Source organism: Caenorhabditis elegans, chromosome II (genome assembly GCF_000002985.6).
Source record: "Caenorhabditis elegans chromosome II".
Classification (NCBI taxonomy): domain Eukaryota; kingdom Metazoa; phylum Nematoda; class Chromadorea; order Rhabditida; family Rhabditidae; genus Caenorhabditis; species Caenorhabditis elegans.
In genome coordinates, this window is record NC_003280.10 from 8,088,341 (window position 1) to 8,105,524 (window position 17,184).

Here is a 17,184-nt window from a genome sequence, read left to right on the forward strand (position 1 = left end):
CTCAATTTTCAATAATATGAATATGTATTTAGTTATTTTTTGTTGGACCTTAATCAAAATTTCAGGAAAAATTGGAGAACCACTTTCTTGTAAAACTTTATTCAACGGTACTTGTTATACATTAGATTTTACCGATCTACACAAAAAAACATGAGTTCAAAATACTGCGTTAAAACATGGGAAGCTTTTCAAGTGTGTGACACAAAAGAGAAATAACAGAACTCGGGATTGTATCATCAGGAATTTCAGTTTCAAAGATAAACCCGTGTGTGCCAATGAAACATCAAAGACGCACAGATTCATCAGAACATATTCAGAGAAAATTAGATTAATAATGAGATAACTAAGGACAATTGGAATACCCTGCAGGTCCGTTTCTTTCTCTCAAAAAGAATGAATGGCAACATTTGAGGGACAAGAACAATACTCTCAATAGTTTAAAGGAAATATTAACAGTTCCTCGAATGAATGAGATACTTGCAACAATGTGTGAGGAGTTGTTTTCCGTTGATTAGTTGATCGTCTTGGCGAGTATAAATATCCAAACCATATTGACCTTCACCAGGAAATTCGATTTGAATATACACCTGAAGATTATTGTTTTAATATGTTTCAGAGTTTCAGTACGAACGCGGGCTTTTTAGGTAAAGCGAGTATTTATTGTTTTAGGAAAATCAGATTTTTCAGGTTTTGGCAAATATGGATAATTTTAAATCACTTTGGCATATTTTTTTGCACTCAACATTACAGATTGCCAATTTATTTATTTTTATTTTGTTTTTGGAAAATGTATTCAAATCTGAAAATTTCTGAAAATTTAAAACAATAGAAATCAATTGAATAGTCGTTTCTTTTAAGAAAATAGGTCAAAAATCAAAAATTGCAGCGTATAATTAAAAAACGAATGTACACTTCTCACCGGAGAGTACACAAGTTGGGTAAATCGACAATTCATCCACTTTCGGGACGGTTTTTAAGCCCCGTGGAAACAATCTCCTAGAACAGTCTTACAAAATGTGAAAATACGTACCATATCTCCTTTAAGAGCTGATCGAGTGCATGCTTGTAAAGCTCTATCGTCTGTTCTATTTCGATGTAATGAAGCGACGAATTCCGAAAGTGGGCGTGTCATTCTGAACCGAATTTCCACATATCTTCCAGTATTGATAATTGCGTCCGGATGAGATATTGGAAGAAGTCCGAATAATCTTGTGGCCTTTGCAGGACCCCATTCACCAGATGCACATTCAGGTAGGGGTACCATTATCACTTGAAGCGATTCACACACAACCTGAAAATTCGAAATTTCTTGAAAATGTCGAAAAACGTAGAGTGATTAGGAATTTAAACAATTTGGATAAAATGAATAAATTTCTTTGAAAAAAATACTACGGTACGCAGTCTCGACCCGCTAAAATGATTTTTATCGAGGACGCGTCAAAGGTTTTTTCAATCCAAATGTTTTCTTAATTTTTGGTTCTTTTCATGAGGATCCAAGAAAATTGCTGATAAATTAGGCACTAAAGTATTCTTTAAAGGCGCACATTATTTAATGAACACTTCATTTGAAAAAAATTGGATCGTATAAAGATCGGTTACTGTAGTTTTTAATCAAAAATTGAAAATCGCAAAACTCGTTCGAAAGGGTAAACTTTAAATTAGCGTTATGTCATGTAGCTACGATTTAGCATTTTTGATGCCTGAATTTAATAATGCTGACTTCAAATTTGTTACAAAACAATACCTCAGACGAAAATAATTATCTGATCTGACTAACCTTAAATTTGCAAACACTTTTAAATTTGATTGGCTGTCCTGTTAAATATGCTCCTGATGAAACTGAATTGGCAAAAATATCAAGTAGAAGAGGACGAGTAGATGGAGCATGAACACGGAATGTAACAACCTTAAAACTTTTGAAATTAATTTTATTTTCAATTAAATAACATACGTCCTCTGTTACAGACTGCATAACAAATCTTTTCAGTGACATTCCACTTATGGTATTTTCTTCGGAATCGAAAAATTTCAAATTATAGTGGAAGATCAATGAATCTCCTTTTGGTGGTAACCTAATTGATATTGAAGCAGCACCTGATTTATCTGTCTGAAATATTATTCAACAAATACAAATTTTGAAAATAGTTCAAACAACTTACATAAACCGTAGACTCCAACTTATTATCGATAAATGACAAATTATACTTGAAAAAAAGAGATCTAACAAATGGAATGCGTTCAAATTGTAGAAGAGATAGTGGACGTGGTAGAAGTTGCCATGCATGATCTGATGGAAAGAATTCATAAATAAATTCCTCTGAATCTGTCATGAAATAGTGATCATCATATTCATAACGAAGATTTCCATCTGTTTTTGCCTCATGAGATCCGTCCTTAGCGTTTCTAAAATATATTAATTTTTTAGAATATATATAGTTTTCTTTCTGAAAATGTTCAAATTCAAAACTTACACTAAATGTCGAGCTCCCCAATTACACTGCACAAATCGCCAGGAACCGTCCAAAAATACAGCGTTCCATGTGTTTCTGAAGCGATGATCATCAAATGAATAACCAGGTTGATATCCAGCTGATTTTGAGAATCCTTTAATGACGACACAATGAAGACCAGCGTAACTGAAATATTGGTCATTTTGAGAAATGTGTTCGTTAAAACCGACCTGCATAATCTTTTGAAAAGAACATGATAACTTTCAGTTCCATATTTAATTCCTCTTAGCAATCCCATTGGAGTATCATTTTGAATTGAATCATCGAAAATCATTGTGTTCAAATTTTTAATTGTAATCCATCGATAAATTGCTCTTGCCACGTCAACATCTGATCTTGCTCCAGACGATAGGGTTCTAATTAGATCTGTGAATGAAGCTACTTCATTTCTAGCACAGTGAATTGCCACCTCATCGATGCTCTGGATAATTAATTTGAATTTATTCAACAATATTTATTTTAACATACCGAAAAATAATCAGTTGTCGTATAAATTTCTCGTTTGCTGCAAGACGGTGGAACTGGCGGTGGAGGTGTGGATGGGTACTGTAGGTTACTGTACTCTGATCTAGATGCTTTGAAAAGTTCCAGCATTTCTTTAGCTTGACGATCAACTAGCTCAGCTGTTTGATGACGTTCACGTTCCTGCAAAAATCATGAGTGTCACTTTCCAATTTCTATTTGACAGTTAATCTTTAAAGAAGAGATATCTTTACCATCACTAAGGTACTTTATAAAGTATTTCCTGCCAAACAAACAGAGGGTGGAGTCGAGCGCGCTCAAATTATCGAGTAGTGCGAAACCCGCGAGGTGTCTTCTGCTGTGTTTCTGATGGCGAAAGAGAGAGACTGCGACGGCAAGCAAATGACGAAATCGCACCTCGGCCCGACTCCAACCCTGGGGGCGAAATGAGCTTTTTAACTCAGATGCTTCAGTAATAATGAGGGAACAAATTTTGGAAAGTTCATGATGAATGTATGAATAGAAACAGAAAAAATTACAAACCTTTCGCTTGGTGTGCAATGTTTCCAACTTCTTTTCTCGTTTAATAGTCAATTGCCGGATAAGATCATCTTTTTTCATATTCGACTGTCCTTTTTCATATTTCTTAGCGAATTCAGCCAGAGCTTTCTCCCATTCTTCCGTATTCTCTTTTTCAAATTCTTCAGCTTCTCGTACTCTTTTATCTTGGAATGACTCGTACAAATCGTCTTCATCTTTTCGATGCAACAATTCAAGACGTGTTTGAGTATCATAATCAACTACGTATTTTGCTCCTTCGTGACTAATTTTTGGGTACGGTCTTGCAACTTGTGTAGCCTTCATTGCATGTGCTATTTTCATATCACTGAGACCAGCGTCACTTAAAATAAGAATATTAATTAATTTGTACTGAAGATGTAAAGTATAATACTTACATCCAATTACCATTTTTTACATGATTATTGTTCTCCAAATTTTTTCCGGAGCCATTAGTGGATGCCATTGGTAAATCATGTGGTCCAGCAATTGGAACATGATTTGAGCAATACACTTCTTTATCATTGATATCATTTCGATTATTACAATATGTTTTCAAAGCAAGACGTGTTCCACAAATGTAACATTTGAAGCAACCTCAATTATGAATGTGATTAGACTGGTTTTACAAACCTATTTTCTTTTGAAAATTGTTTCGAAAAGCAATTTTTAGAAAATTTTCAACACCTAAACCATAAACCATTCCGTCCCGTGAAATTACTCACCTTGATGAAAAAATGTAGAATCCTTAAGTGGACCAACTTTATCAGTTGGATACACTTGTTTTCCGCATCTATTGCAGTGTTGTTTCGAGTTCATTCTCGTCCAGAATGACCACTTCTTTCACTTCAATACTTCTCACACTTTTTCTCGTTTTTTGCCTTCTAAAAAAATTGTGTTGAGTTTGTCTAAATTCCCTCAATTCAAGAGGTGAGTACGGTCATAAACATGGCGAGAATAGATGTTTGCATAATATTCGTGAGAGATGAGTCATCCCCCAATACAATGAGATGAGAGAAGTCGGGTCAAGAGACATATACACAACAGGGGGCAAAAAGTGAAATGATTTCAGATGAAATCACAATGAAAAGTTATACCATTATTCCGAGAATCATCTTTTCTTTAAAGCATAACGATTTTAATGTCAAAACGAGAAGAGGTGGAGGAGAGAAAAAGTAAAATAGAATATGAAAAGAAGCGTCTTTTTCTCACTGTTTCTGGATTCAGGTTGCATTTTTCCGATAGAAAACCGGAAAGAAGAGTCAGATGAAATGAAGAGAGAGAGAGAGGGCACAATTAGTTGAAAGAGAGGGCGAGTATTCGACATAATAATTGGCAAGGAAGCGAGACGTATTAGGCAGGTGTAGTCAGCATGATGTTTCGTGATGAATATATATATATATATATATATTGCAACTGTCGGAAAAAGAGGAGAACAACAAATTGAAATTGACCATGGCAAGTATCATTCTGAAGAACATGATCTGCCCATGAATAGAACGGAAATGAATAGAAGAACGAGGAAAAGGATATAAGAGGTATGGTTAGCTTTGATTTATGATGATGATCTGTTGAAATTGCAACATTCATATCACATAGAATCAGAAAATACGTTCAACAACTGGGAGGCTAGAAACTTGAAAGATTTATTGTTCTTGTGGAGATAAAAAAGGAACTACCATCACATTTTCGATGGTGGCGGCGAAGAAAGTTTTAAAATCTTGACGTTGACATATTTCCTATAAAATTGAAAGTTTAGTGCTACAAAAATTTCAAAAATATGAACCTACCAAACATGGGCAACAATTTCCAAGACAAGATTTCAATAAATTAAGAATGACCACCTTTGGTGCCTAAAAGGGAGGCATAACTCATTTTGAAAATGACCTACGCTTACTTTGACATAAAAAATTCACGTGGATTGAGTCATGTTAAGAATCATGTCAGAATAGGCGTGGACCGTCTTTGAGGCATTTTTACTTGCAGGGATGTGAATGTAATTAACTTTTAGACATAGCCTATTGCATTTTTTGAAATATGTTTCAAAAATTAAGCAACATTGTTGGTTGGTCGAAAATCTAGTTGGCAACTAAATAATTCTAAAAAAGTTGTTATAGCTATCAAATGTGGCACAAAAACAAATCGGATTAATCTGAGAGACGAACATAGATTTTCAGTCTAAACAATTAATTGAACAAATCAAACAAATGCGGGATAAGCCGACCCGTAAAGTGAAAGTAATACCCGATTGAAAGTGTAAGTTAATAAATACCAAAAAACACTTGGTATCTAGCCACGTTAATTGGATTACTACCATAAACGAACGATGACAAAGAGACAGAGAGAGTTAGTGATGTGTCTGTATGGCATTTAAGCAATACAAATGTAAAAGAAACATGATACATTCTCTTCTTCTAAACATGGTGTCATCGATCCGGTTAAAAGAGATTGAGAGGCAAAGAAATCTAATGCGCGACGAACTTTTTATGGGATATACACGTATATATACTTGCCTCGTTTTTTTTTCAAATGTGTAATATGTTCAGGTAGGTTCAGAAATTAGAGAATTTCAACGTATGGGTTAAAAGTGAGAAGTATGGAATTTTTGGAAGGAATTTACATTATCTGACCGGAGGATCAGCGGGAAGGGAAACAATGACGGAAATAAAGGAATGAGAAGAAGAGGATCGGCAGTTTATCAGAGTGGAAAATCGAGGAAATCATTGAAATTTAAATAAAATAAAAGTCTAGGGAAAATTTTTGCATGCCGAGTATGTGAGAGAAAAAAGGATAAAATAAATGCCTCTCAATTTTTTGAATATGCTTAAAATGAATTTCGATGGCAAATATATGCTTACCCTATATAATTTTTTTTTTAATTCAATGAAATCGTCATAAAAGAAAAAATGGAATAAAATATAATTATTTCTAAATTGTCTTGTAGACAACATTTGTCAATAAAAAGTTCAAGCGTTTTCTGGAGCATGTGGTTATACTGAGAATGTTCTTCGAAAAACCTTTAAGAATCAAGAAACTAAACAATTTTTAAGAACTCGGCATATACGGTATTCCTTACATTAAGCCAAAAAATATTGGGTACGGCATGTTTTGCTACAGTTTAAAATTCTGATTGTATCTAATAGATCCTAGTAAAAGTTTACAACTAACGTAGTTTAATTGTTTTTTTTTGAAACGTACCGTTTTTGGAGCAACCAAAGTAGTTACATGCCAGGCAGTTTGGTTTTTTGTTAAACAATAAAAAAATTACATGAGATTTTCATTTTGAAACAGTATGTTCATATGAAACATACATCGTACTTGCCAAAAGTAGAAAATGATACAAAATATCAATTTTGGGAGTAATGAAAGATAACTCGAAAAGGATGAAATCAAAAATCAAAAAGTGATTGATTAACTATAGACAGTGTGGATGATTCCAATGGCTCATTTCACGTAATACGTGGAACATGACATTTCGGAAGGAACCACTGAAAAAGTGACAGATATCCGGTATTCTCGATGCTTCGCCCCCTGTGCTTGAAGAAGGTACATGAGATAGAGAGAAACCTCAACGAAAGAGGCAAAAAGAGAAGCAGCACAGGAGAGTATGCGATCCGGAGGCCTTGCGCGGTGTGGTGGTATGGTGCGAGCGGACATCAAAATGCACAATAAAACGCGTTTTTATTTGATGATGGAAAGTGCGCGTGCGAGTATCGGCGTCTCAACTGTTCGGTGCGCTCTTTTCGGGGTTTCTGGACGCATCGGTTACCCGGACGGGAAATTGCGATGAAAAAATAATTCAGACGGGAAGTGAAATGAGCATTGCTTCGGCATTTTATATGTGATTTTAAAAAGGTCTTGATGAACTGTTACAAAAAAAGAATAGTCATCGAAAAATTACGTCCTAAATTCTGAAAGATACAGTAAGAAAATTATTCTCTAATCTTGGAGTTAGAAATAATTTATTATCTTAAATTTGGTAAACTCATACAATGCGTATTATTTTGTAATCGAAAAAATAAATTTTGAAGACTATCTTTTTTTTGATTTTTTTTTTTTTGATTTTGAAGAGTATCGTTTTTAAAATAACGTGATTGGGCAATTTTTAAATTACGGTTATAATTTTATGTTAAAAAAATTGTCTAATAAAATCTAAAATTGGTACAGCTAGAAATAACATCTTGAATGTTTGCTTTAAAAATATTTTATACATTTTCTTTGAAATCATACAAAATCCAATTAAAACCATGGTGCACAATTAAGTTTTTAAAATTTCCATAACCTTCTTTTTTTTCATAGATATCACATAATCGTCATTAACAAATTAAATTTACAATAAAAACCCTGACAGACACCTGAGGACAATACAATCGACCCTTCAGGATTCGGAGGGCAGAAAGAGAAAGATGAGCGCGCGCATGTTTTCGAGAACCTCTACACATGATTTCAATCGTCGCACGGTATGTAGTATTTAAGTGTCCTATTTTTTTTCTGGGTTACTTGCTTGTGGTATTGAATTCAATGAGATGACAACCATTTCCACCGAGAATTAAGTAAAAAACAAGAAAAGTTACGGGTGGCCTCTGATTCTTAATTAGAACCTTTACAAAAGTTTCAACTTGAAAATGGGTTGAGTGTTCTCAGAGTAATTCTTTGAATGAAGTAAATTAAAGAAAAAAACGTAGGAAGTTAAAGATGGGTAACTGCATAAATGCCAATGCCGAGTAACTCGAAAAATCAGAATTTAAATCATTGCAGAAATTTATCTGAAATTATTAAAATCTGATTCAAGATATTTGTGAACTTTGACAGACGTCTGTCCGTTACAACATTGAAAAAGAAAATAACTTCTGGAACTCTGAACAAATCGTCATTTTCCATGAATGCCTGATGAAAGAACACATCATAAATAAATAACTTATTATTTTGAAAAGGCTGATAGTTTCTATTAGGTTGAACCGGAAGTCTTTGTGAATGGGTTTGCTTCTCCATTGCTCGCCCCCTTTGCACTTTGGTGTTCCTATTTTGCTACGGTATAACAACGAGTAAAGGAACTTCATTTTAAAAAACACCCCATTCCCTTCCCTCCGCCCTGACCATAAATTGAATTTGGATGCGTTGAAGAAAGCCTTGTAAACGAATCCTTTCCAAACAACCCGTGAACTGTCAACCGCATTTGGGTCTCATCAAACCAACATCGTACAGGGCTTGGCAGCTCCCGGAATAAAGAAAATTAGGGGTGGATTCATACCTCACACGTTGACACAAGCCAACCTTATTCTTTGAGTGGATGATTCCCTTTCCCTCCTCATTCTCCACGGGGGCGATTGATGGTTGAACCCACTCATCACTGGAGACGAGAAGTGGGTCCTCTACGATAACAACCACAAGCGTGCTCAGTGAATTGGAGAAGGAGAGACACCACAGGATGCCGCCAAACCCGACCTTCACCCCAAAAAAGGCATGCTTTCAGTGAGGTGGGGAGTGTACGGCCCCATCTACAGGGAACTGCTACCTGATAGCAAAATAATTACTGGGGGCCTCTACATTATCTAACCACGGAACCTGAAGAAAGTCTTCAATCGTTCACCCCTGATGGACAAGCAACTCTATTTTCAACAAAACAACGCTCGTCCCTACGGCTTGAAACAAGTATTGCAAGAACTGGTCAGGCGTGGATGGATGGTTCTCCTTTACCCACCGTATTCTCAAGACATTGCTCCATCTGAATACTGATCGTTTTCAGGTATAACTCGTGACCTCTGGGGAAAAACCTTCAATACCCATGGAAGTGTCGAAATGGTACTCAAGCAATATTTCGACTTGCGCCTGGAAGGGTTCTATAAGTAGGGCACTCACAAGTTACCCACACGTTGGCAGTATATTGTTGATAATGATAGCAAATAAAATTTATCCTGTCGTTTCTCTTGCTTCGAGAAATAAACGTTTGAACTCACAAAGACTTCCGGTTCAACCTAATATATCAGCAAGCATAAGCGCATGTATTTTAAAAAGTGGACTCCTGCCAGTTTTTTTTTTCAAATCTTAAGAGTATCAGTTTTTAAAAGTAAACATTTTTTAATAAAGTTCTGGGCAATTTCATCAGAATCTTTGAAAATTACAGAGTGTTTTGAAAGATTGTAGGGAGTGAATGTTTTGACAAAGAAAAGTTTCTAAAATGACCCATTTGATTCTTTTTGTCTTCTTCTCCCACCAACTGCAGATGTTTTCGTCTATTTCCTGATTGCGCCGCTCAAAACCGATGAATTTTGGAATCGTTTCTGAATGTTGACGCGTCGGATTATGGTCAGACCATCCTATTGAGGCAACAAACAAAAAAAAAGAAAAAAAAAGAGCGAGTATTTTGAAAACGGGATCTATCCATGGAAATGGAGGTGGAGAGGAACAAAAATGAGGAAGCGGGTGTGAATCAGAAGAAAAAAGAAAAAGAGGAGCAAAAGTGGGTAGGAACAATTAGCGGAAAACGGTTATGGAAAGAAACAGTGAGAATGTGAACGATAAATTTTCAACAAATTTGGTTTTTTGATTAATTATTTTCCTTGCGCAAACTATCTGAACTTAAAACGGTATCCTTAAATCGCATGTCGCCCTATTAGTACAACTGTAGAACTTTGATGAGATCAAAAAAAAGTTTGATAATTGAAATAAAGAGAAAGATATTATTTTTATAATTTATCGGCTCACAAATTCTTATAACTAGAACGTCAGAACTTAACCTGAAAAGTTTTGCATTGATTGATTCAATTAACAAGTTATATAAACTATGTTGAATTAAATGATCGTTTATGGTTTTCACTATAGTGCCATCAACTTTGGGTAAAAAACTGGGTTAACACTTGAAAATGCAAACAAAAATTGAACATATGTCTGGTTTACTTAACATTTTTGGCCTAGAAAAAACAAGTTCTCTCGCTATGAAATTTATAAAAACAATTTTCAATGAAGAACGGAATCTAGCATTAAAATAAAGTCTAGTAGATGAACATCTAAAGATAATCGTAATGATATGAAGTTTGAAGTCTCTTTGCGGAAATATGTGATATACTCAATTAATGTCAAGGAATCCCAAATATTTGGATATGCATTATGCGGGCTCCGTGAATGCTCTTGGTACTTGCACTCTCTCAATCTAAACACAAACAAATATATAGGCGGTTTCGACTTTGAAGAAATGAGCGTTTTGAGAGCATAAGCATATTCTCATATCAAGTACGATTACCCGACACAATGTGCGAATATTTCTCGTTTGTATGCTTTGGTTGTCGAAAAAATGCATGTGTCATGACTATTTTTGTACCAAATTTCTGTACTAAATACTGTACGAAAATTAGAAAAATAAAGTGGATGGAGACAACAAATCGCTAAAAATAGTGAAAAGCAGTGCTTTACTGTACAGAAAATCGAATTGTGTTCAAAGGTAGAAAAGCCAATTACGGAGCAGGTGTGTGTGTCACGTTGTTGACCAGAGAGAAAACAGGCGGTGCATGATGAGATGTCACCTCTTCTCTACAGCTGACCTTGATGAGAGACTGCCAAATACCACACATTAACGGAGGAAAGTGAGGAGAATAAGAAAGGGAGGATCAAGGTAAAATGACGATGAAGATGGTAGAAGAAAAGAGGGAAAAGGTACGGGAAACAACAGGAACTATTCTGTGTCAAGTGTATCTTCAACCAAAAAATGGTGTCTAAAAAGAACCACGATGATGCGTTAAAATTGAGGAATACACCAGACATTGAACATTTGCGTTTATTTTAAATCCTGTTTTTCCCATTTAATGCCTCTCTTCTACCAAAATGTAAAAGACTCCACAGTGATTATCAACTTTTTTCATTATTTAAATGAGAACAATATAATTGGAAAAAATTTGACGCGGCATTTGGCATTTGAAACCTCGCCGATGTTCCAGTGTTCAAGTTATCTATTTAACCGATTTTCAGGCACCCAGTAAATCGTCTCAAACTGATTTTTTGTAACATAATTCTGCCAGTCTGGAAAACATATTTCAACAAAGTTAGTTGAGAGCCTAACTACAAGTCGATTACATTCAACAATTCTACAATTTTAATCTGATCATATTCCTTCGCAGATCAATATTAAAAAACACCAAATAGTATCTAGCAGCTCGTTTGACCAATACTCATCGTGTGTGCTCTGCTGTATACTCACAAATGCCTATTTGCAAACATATGTACTCGTTAATGAGCGTCGAATTACAGTACCATCAAGTTGATTTTTTATAACCGGAACTAGGATGTGTGTTCTCAAGTGCACTTCATGAACCTACGATTCTTATAGGTGCCATTTTTTTGGCATATTCCATATAAAACTCATTTTTGTTATTTTCTGAAAATACGTTTTTTGAAACTAACTAGGACTGTGCTGCAATCAAATTTACGGATAACTATAGTAATATATATGTATATCAAATTTTAGTTTTAAAAAAAGTGATTCAAGTTTTAAAACAATCAAAACTTTATTTTTAAACTCTCCAAAATCGTTTTTTCTTTGCCACAACAACATGAGAGCTTCGAATAATTTGCTCATCCCATTGTAGACTCAATTTCGAGAAATACACATTTGTCTCATCACTTGTTGATAAAATTTTCTTGATTTTGAAGTCTTCCGGAAATATTCTCCCGAAAAATGGTTTTGTGAAAACTCTAATTGGTTTAAAACGAAGAAAATATGTACGAAAATGACGATCAGCAAGGATTGCAACGAAAAATACGACTTGAGCATATCTGAAATTAATAATTTTTTATTTTTAGTTTTTTTTAGATTCTTACATAGCAATTCCCAAATTCAGGAAAGTATGACAGCATTTGACAAGAACCGGATAATCATTTTTTAAATACTCATTATTGGACGCTGAAATTGTATGCAGGTGTATATTGTCGTGTGAATCAAATCAAATTTGTCATTTTCAAAGATCAATTGACTTACCGATCAGAAATCCAGCGAGCAAAGTATTAAAACAAGTGACCACTAATATTGAATTTTTGATCCACTAAAAAATTAATTCTGATCTTGATTAGACTATAGAAAAAGCTTACATTCATTATTTTCAAGTTCTCATTTAATTGAAAACGAAGGCTTAATGTATAAGATTGAGTTATTTCTCTTGTTTGACAGAGCTCTATTTTTGATTTGTTTGAATTGAATAAAATTACATAGAGAAATATTGAAACAAAATTAAAACAAAGACCAAGACTGCACCACACGGCAGTATCGAAGATTAGCTCTAAAACTTCAATATTTGATTTAAAATACTGGAATGGAATAATTTTTACCGTAATGAAACAATAATGATCCAAAAATTCCTGCTATTGAGTTTGTTGAAGTAAGAACTATTGAAACCCATTTATGTTGTACTGATTCATATGTTGATACCCAAATGGTTGCGAGAAATCTCTCCACTGCTAATAATAATGTGCTGTAATATTTTTTGGATGGAAAGTTGAATTGGAATATATGTAGCCGACATGTCTACAGTGAAAAATGCACACAATAATTATTTATCAGTAAGAAAGATGTTTTACAAGCATGCAGTTTCGAATAAATTCAACTTCGGCGTTATTAAGTTACTGTATTTTTTTTCAAAATTTGAGAATTCGTTCGGACCCAGGAAGAGTACACTGGGGTCAGTTTTCCGGTGAAACTTACACAGAGCATATCAAAAACATGAAATATACTCGATAGGTGCTACAACAAAACAATAGCATAAAAAACATATTTTTATAATTCCAGGGAAGTTTTTCTGTCTCCACTGCAATTGTCTGATCATCTGAAACTGTTGAATTTCACAGAGTTAATGAGAAACTAAGCTAGATCCAAATTCACACCACATGCAGCAATTTCCAAAAAAATTCTAAAATTTTGATACTGGCCACACATCTCTGTTTTGTTAATAACATAATCTAATTTTTTTCTGCAGAAACCGAAAAGTTGTATTTCGTTCCAGTGAATTTTTTGAATTAAATAGAAATTCGTTTTTACCTAAATTGAAAAGTCCAATTTCGAAGAAAGCAATTGTTATTCTAGCGATTATATCAAACCAATATGCAAATATAGCGTATCCCACTACAACTTTCAAATTAAAATGAAATTGATATCTACTCATATTGAAAATAATAGCAGCAAATTCAAACAACTCGAAAATGAGAAGAATAATTTCACAGAAAATCATTGAAAGCAACTGAATACGATTAGGATCATTATTTGATATTTTATGGTATTGAATTAACATTTAAAAGATAATTAAATCAATATTAGCAGACTTTGCGGCAATCTGAATCTTAACTGAAATGACAGCAAAAGAAATTAATCAAACAGGTGGAAAATTGAATGTTTTTTATTTTGATATGAACAAAATCACAGCCCCTTATTGTAGTAAAGTAGAGAGTTTTTGGTTTTTTGTTGAAGCTCCGGCTCCAATTGTTCACGAGAAATCTGGAAATTATTAAGGTAATATAAACCACATTGGACGGTGTATCTTACAGCGCTTTCCTGTGGGAATAACGCCAATGCAACTGGTAAACTGACGGCAAAGGATAGTGTACAAACTATTGCATTGACAAATATGTGACGGACTTGGGTTTTTGTTACCCATTTGAATCTGAAATGTATTCAATATGATTAAATTAGTTTCTAGTTCTTTGATATTTGATTTGAGAAAACTAGTGTGTGCCAAGCAGCAAACAAGATGTATGGTGCAAAATAATTAGATAATAACTCAAAGGTGTGCGAGGAAATTACCGAGATCACCGAGCATGGATACCATTTGTTTTGTTTTTTTTTAAATAAAATATCATAAAGATATTCATTAAGCAAAAATAGAACGATCTACTTTGTACTGACATTGTACTGCTCGGCGAATTTGCGGCCCTCCCCAGTTACTAACCTTTCCAGGTACGGCATAATACACGGAGGCATCAAAAGAAGTGGAACTGGAAGGAATGCTCGAACCATTGTTGTATCAGTTACTGCTTGTTTTGCAGCTACTTTTGATACTCCAACAACTTTTCCTGTATCCTTCTCGTACACTTGAATTCCAGTTTCCAACTCATTCCAGCGCATGCAGATGACGTTGAGTGACGATGCAAGTGACGTGGCAGGAAGTGGAACAAATCTCTGAAAAGTAAGCAATTAGGTAATATTTTTTTGGAAGTTAGATGAAACTCTAGGTTGATGTACAAACATGGTCATATTCATATGCAATATCTTGTTAAACTCGCTAAATTGCGTATCTTCTAACTGGCGTATCTTGAAAAATACACGTCTAGAAAACAAATTTTCAACTGACATAAGAATTAGAAATATTTTTTCTTTCTTTTGCATTACATTTTATTGCAAAACGTTAATTCATTGTTGAGTTTCACCGCTTCAAATATATTTTACCAAAATCCACCGAGATTTTTGAGAACTGTTCTGCTCTATCAGTCATAACTCAACATCCACTAAATTTCAGAAGGAAAATCTTGTTGAATCGTAATTGAGAAATATTTTGCTACATTTTATCTGTTTTGAGTTTTTTGAAATTTTCATGTTTTGCCAAGTTACAGGCCGTTTTTCAAAAAAATCCAATTTCGCTCATAAAACTCTTCATATCCAACGTATCGACTTGAAATTTTGAAAAATGATCACTTTTTTGAGGTCTCTACAATGTCCTAAAAAATCTTTCGAAAAATCCTGCTAATCTCCAAAATCGTCCTCCGCTCCAAAAAATGAAATCGAACTTTTGCCTTCGAAAAATGACCAAAAAATGAAATTGCGATATTTGGGTCGAAAAATATGTTTTTAGAAAGCTGAGAACACGTTATTTACGAATATCATGTTTATTGTTGATGAAGTTCCGTTTCAAACGACCTGAAATTAAAGCATGAACCTAATTCCATTCACACGTGACATTTTTTTACTAAAAAACAATTGAAAAACTGATCGAAAATTCCCAGTTGTTTTCAAGGGAAAAAAGTGTCACGTGTGAATGGAATTAGGTTCATGCTTTAATTTCAGGTCGTTTGAAACGGAACTTCATCAAAAATAAACTTCATATTCGTAAATAACGTGTTCTCAGCTTTCTAAAAATATATTTTTCGACTCCACTATCCCAATTTCATTTTTTTGGCCAATTTCCGAAAGGCAAAGGTCCGATTTCATTTTTCAGAGCGGAGGACGATTGAGGAGATTTATGGAGAGATAACTTTCAGTAAAATGTGTTTGACTCTGTGTAACTCAACAAATAATTGGTGTTTGGCAATAAAAAGTATTGCAAAAAAATAAAAAATATTTCTGATAGTTTTGTTAGTGAAACATTTGTTTTCTAGCCATGTATTTTTCAAGATACGCCAGTTTGAAGATACGCAATTTAGCGAGTTTTCAACATAATGTATACGAATATAACCATTTTTCTACGTCAGCCTACTTTTTGAGTCTAACATCTTTCTATACTTACCCTTTATCGGTGTTTTAAACTTTTATTTCTCAAAGATGTTACCTGAATGATGATTCGTGTAGTTGGTGGCAACGATGAAGCTTTCTTGATGAAGTAAGTCAATCCACCAGAAATTGAGCAAGCAGCAGTTACAGCTGCACCATATGCTCCAATATATTTTGATAAAGGCTGTGGTTGAGTTGCATTTCGATTGGCATAATTAACACATGCATTATGTGATTGATTCATCCATTGCCAAAAAAGAAGAGTTGGCCATGATGGATTTGGAAGTAACATTCCAGTTACAGTTATCCAGCCAAATGGTACAAATCCACTCATACGAAATGGTGGAAGAACTTTTTCACCTGTATCCGGATGAAGAATTGCCGATTTCAATTTTTGTGCTTCCCAAAGTGATTTATCAGGTACATTCGTGGCGGTTCCAGCTTTGAAGCTATTCAGAAGTTCTAGTGATTCTTCCAACTTTTTCTGCAAAATTCATGATTTTTAGATGCAAACAAAAATTTACCACATTTATCGTTTTGTTATCTTTTTTGGAACTGCAAATGTGTAAAAAGTTACATTAGACGCAAATAGAGTTCTTGGATCAATGACATCTAAGCAATGTAGATATCTTCCCAAAAAAGTATCCTGGGGAAATCTAGGCTCGCCGAGCTTAAATTTTGGATAAATTGGATACCCGAATAGAGTTTCATCTAGTGCCATCCTAAAATTCTTGGTTTTAAAAATGAAGAACAAAAAGGTTTCAATTTGATTAGCTGTATTAAAAGCGAGAAAATTGATACCAGCAGAATGTGAAAACAGAGAAAACCAATTGGTCACTTGGCAATACAAAATGCGAAACGAGTGTAAAATCGGAGATGAGAGATAATGTTAGGTCATGAGACGATAGACATACATGACAGTTGTTGTCTTTTTGATAAACGGAAAAAGTGAGAAAATGGAGAAAAATTTGAAAAACGGAGTCATTTTGGGTGTGCGGATAAATTGTATATACGAAAGAATGAGAAGAAAGCGAAACGAAAACAAAGACTAGAGATCAATGAGCAGAAGCCAACTGCAGATGCTTCTCTTTTTTGAGAAGTTGGGATATCGAGTAAGTGAGAAAAAGTGGTAGAAGATTAAAATCAAGTATTCAGGTTTTGAATTTAGAAGGGAAAATAGTTAGTAACGTAGTG

General features: G+C 34.3%; 3 protein-coding genes and 3 non-coding genes across 8 annotated transcripts; 2 read left to right on the forward strand and 4 right to left on the reverse strand.

Moving 5' to 3' along the window:
* Nucleotides 1-86: 86 nt before the first annotated feature.
* Nucleotides 87-4,414, reverse strand: ltd-1 (Lim and transglutaminase domain protein ltd-1; the record flags this gene model as incomplete). 2 transcript variants are annotated; one of them, NM_063296.7, is made up of 11 exons in its annotated part: nt 87-587; nt 1,031-1,291; nt 1,778-1,906; nt 1,952-2,107; nt 2,160-2,403; nt 2,472-2,636; nt 2,681-2,931; nt 2,979-3,155; nt 3,516-3,873; nt 3,929-4,127; nt 4,256-4,414. In NM_063296.7, 11 exons carry the CDS (start codon nt 4,347-4,349, stop codon nt 450-452), a joined length of 2,172 nt encoding a protein of 723 aa, NP_495697.2. The 2 variants fall into 2 exon arrangements, with proteins under 2 accessions (NP_495697.2, NP_001309573.1); NM_001322746.3 differs by lacking the exons at nt 3,516-3,873; nt 3,929-4,127; nt 4,256-4,414 and having other exon boundaries at nt 450-587; nt 2,979-3,104.
* On the forward strand, nt 3,369-3,442 carry K02C4.7. The gene has a single exon (NR_003410.1). It is a non-coding gene; the product is annotated as a small nucleolar RNA K02C4.7 (small nucleolar RNA).
* Nucleotides 4,415-5,849: 1,435 nt separating the features above from the next.
* Nucleotides 5,850-5,978, forward strand: K02C4.10. Its single transcript, NR_051415.1, has one exon. It is a non-coding gene; the product is annotated as an Unclassified non-coding RNA K02C4.10 (non-coding RNA).
* K02C4.9 lies at nt 5,850-5,978 on the reverse strand. Its single transcript, NR_051416.1, has one exon. It is a non-coding gene; the product is annotated as an Unclassified non-coding RNA K02C4.9 (non-coding RNA).
* A 6,031-nt stretch (nt 5,979-12,009) lies between these two features.
* On the reverse strand, nt 12,010-13,801 carry sre-2 (Serpentine receptor class epsilon-2; the record flags this gene model as incomplete). The annotated part of the gene is made up of 7 exons (NM_063297.8): nt 12,010-12,296; nt 12,342-12,423; nt 12,499-12,562; nt 12,609-12,796; nt 12,846-12,988; nt 13,219-13,339; nt 13,552-13,801. The coding sequence occupies 7 exons, from the start codon at nt 13,799-13,801 to the stop codon at nt 12,035-12,037; spliced, it is 1,110 nt and encodes a 369-aa protein (NP_495698.4). The 3' UTR covers nt 12,010-12,034.
* Nucleotides 13,768-16,712, reverse strand: sfxn-5 (Sideroflexin-5; the record flags this gene model as incomplete). Of its 2 annotated transcripts, NM_001026851.6 has the most annotated exons (5): nt 13,768-14,004; nt 14,053-14,170; nt 14,456-14,685; nt 16,049-16,474; nt 16,568-16,712. In NM_001026851.6, the coding sequence occupies 5 exons, from the start codon at nt 16,709-16,711 to the stop codon at nt 13,927-13,929; spliced, it is 996 nt and encodes a 331-aa protein (NP_001022022.1). The 2 variants fall into 2 exon arrangements, with proteins under 2 accessions (NP_001022022.1, NP_001309542.1); NM_001322747.3 differs by lacking the exon at nt 16,568-16,712 and having other exon boundaries at nt 13,927-14,004; nt 16,049-16,324.
* Nucleotides 16,713-17,184: the final 472 nt, after the last annotated feature.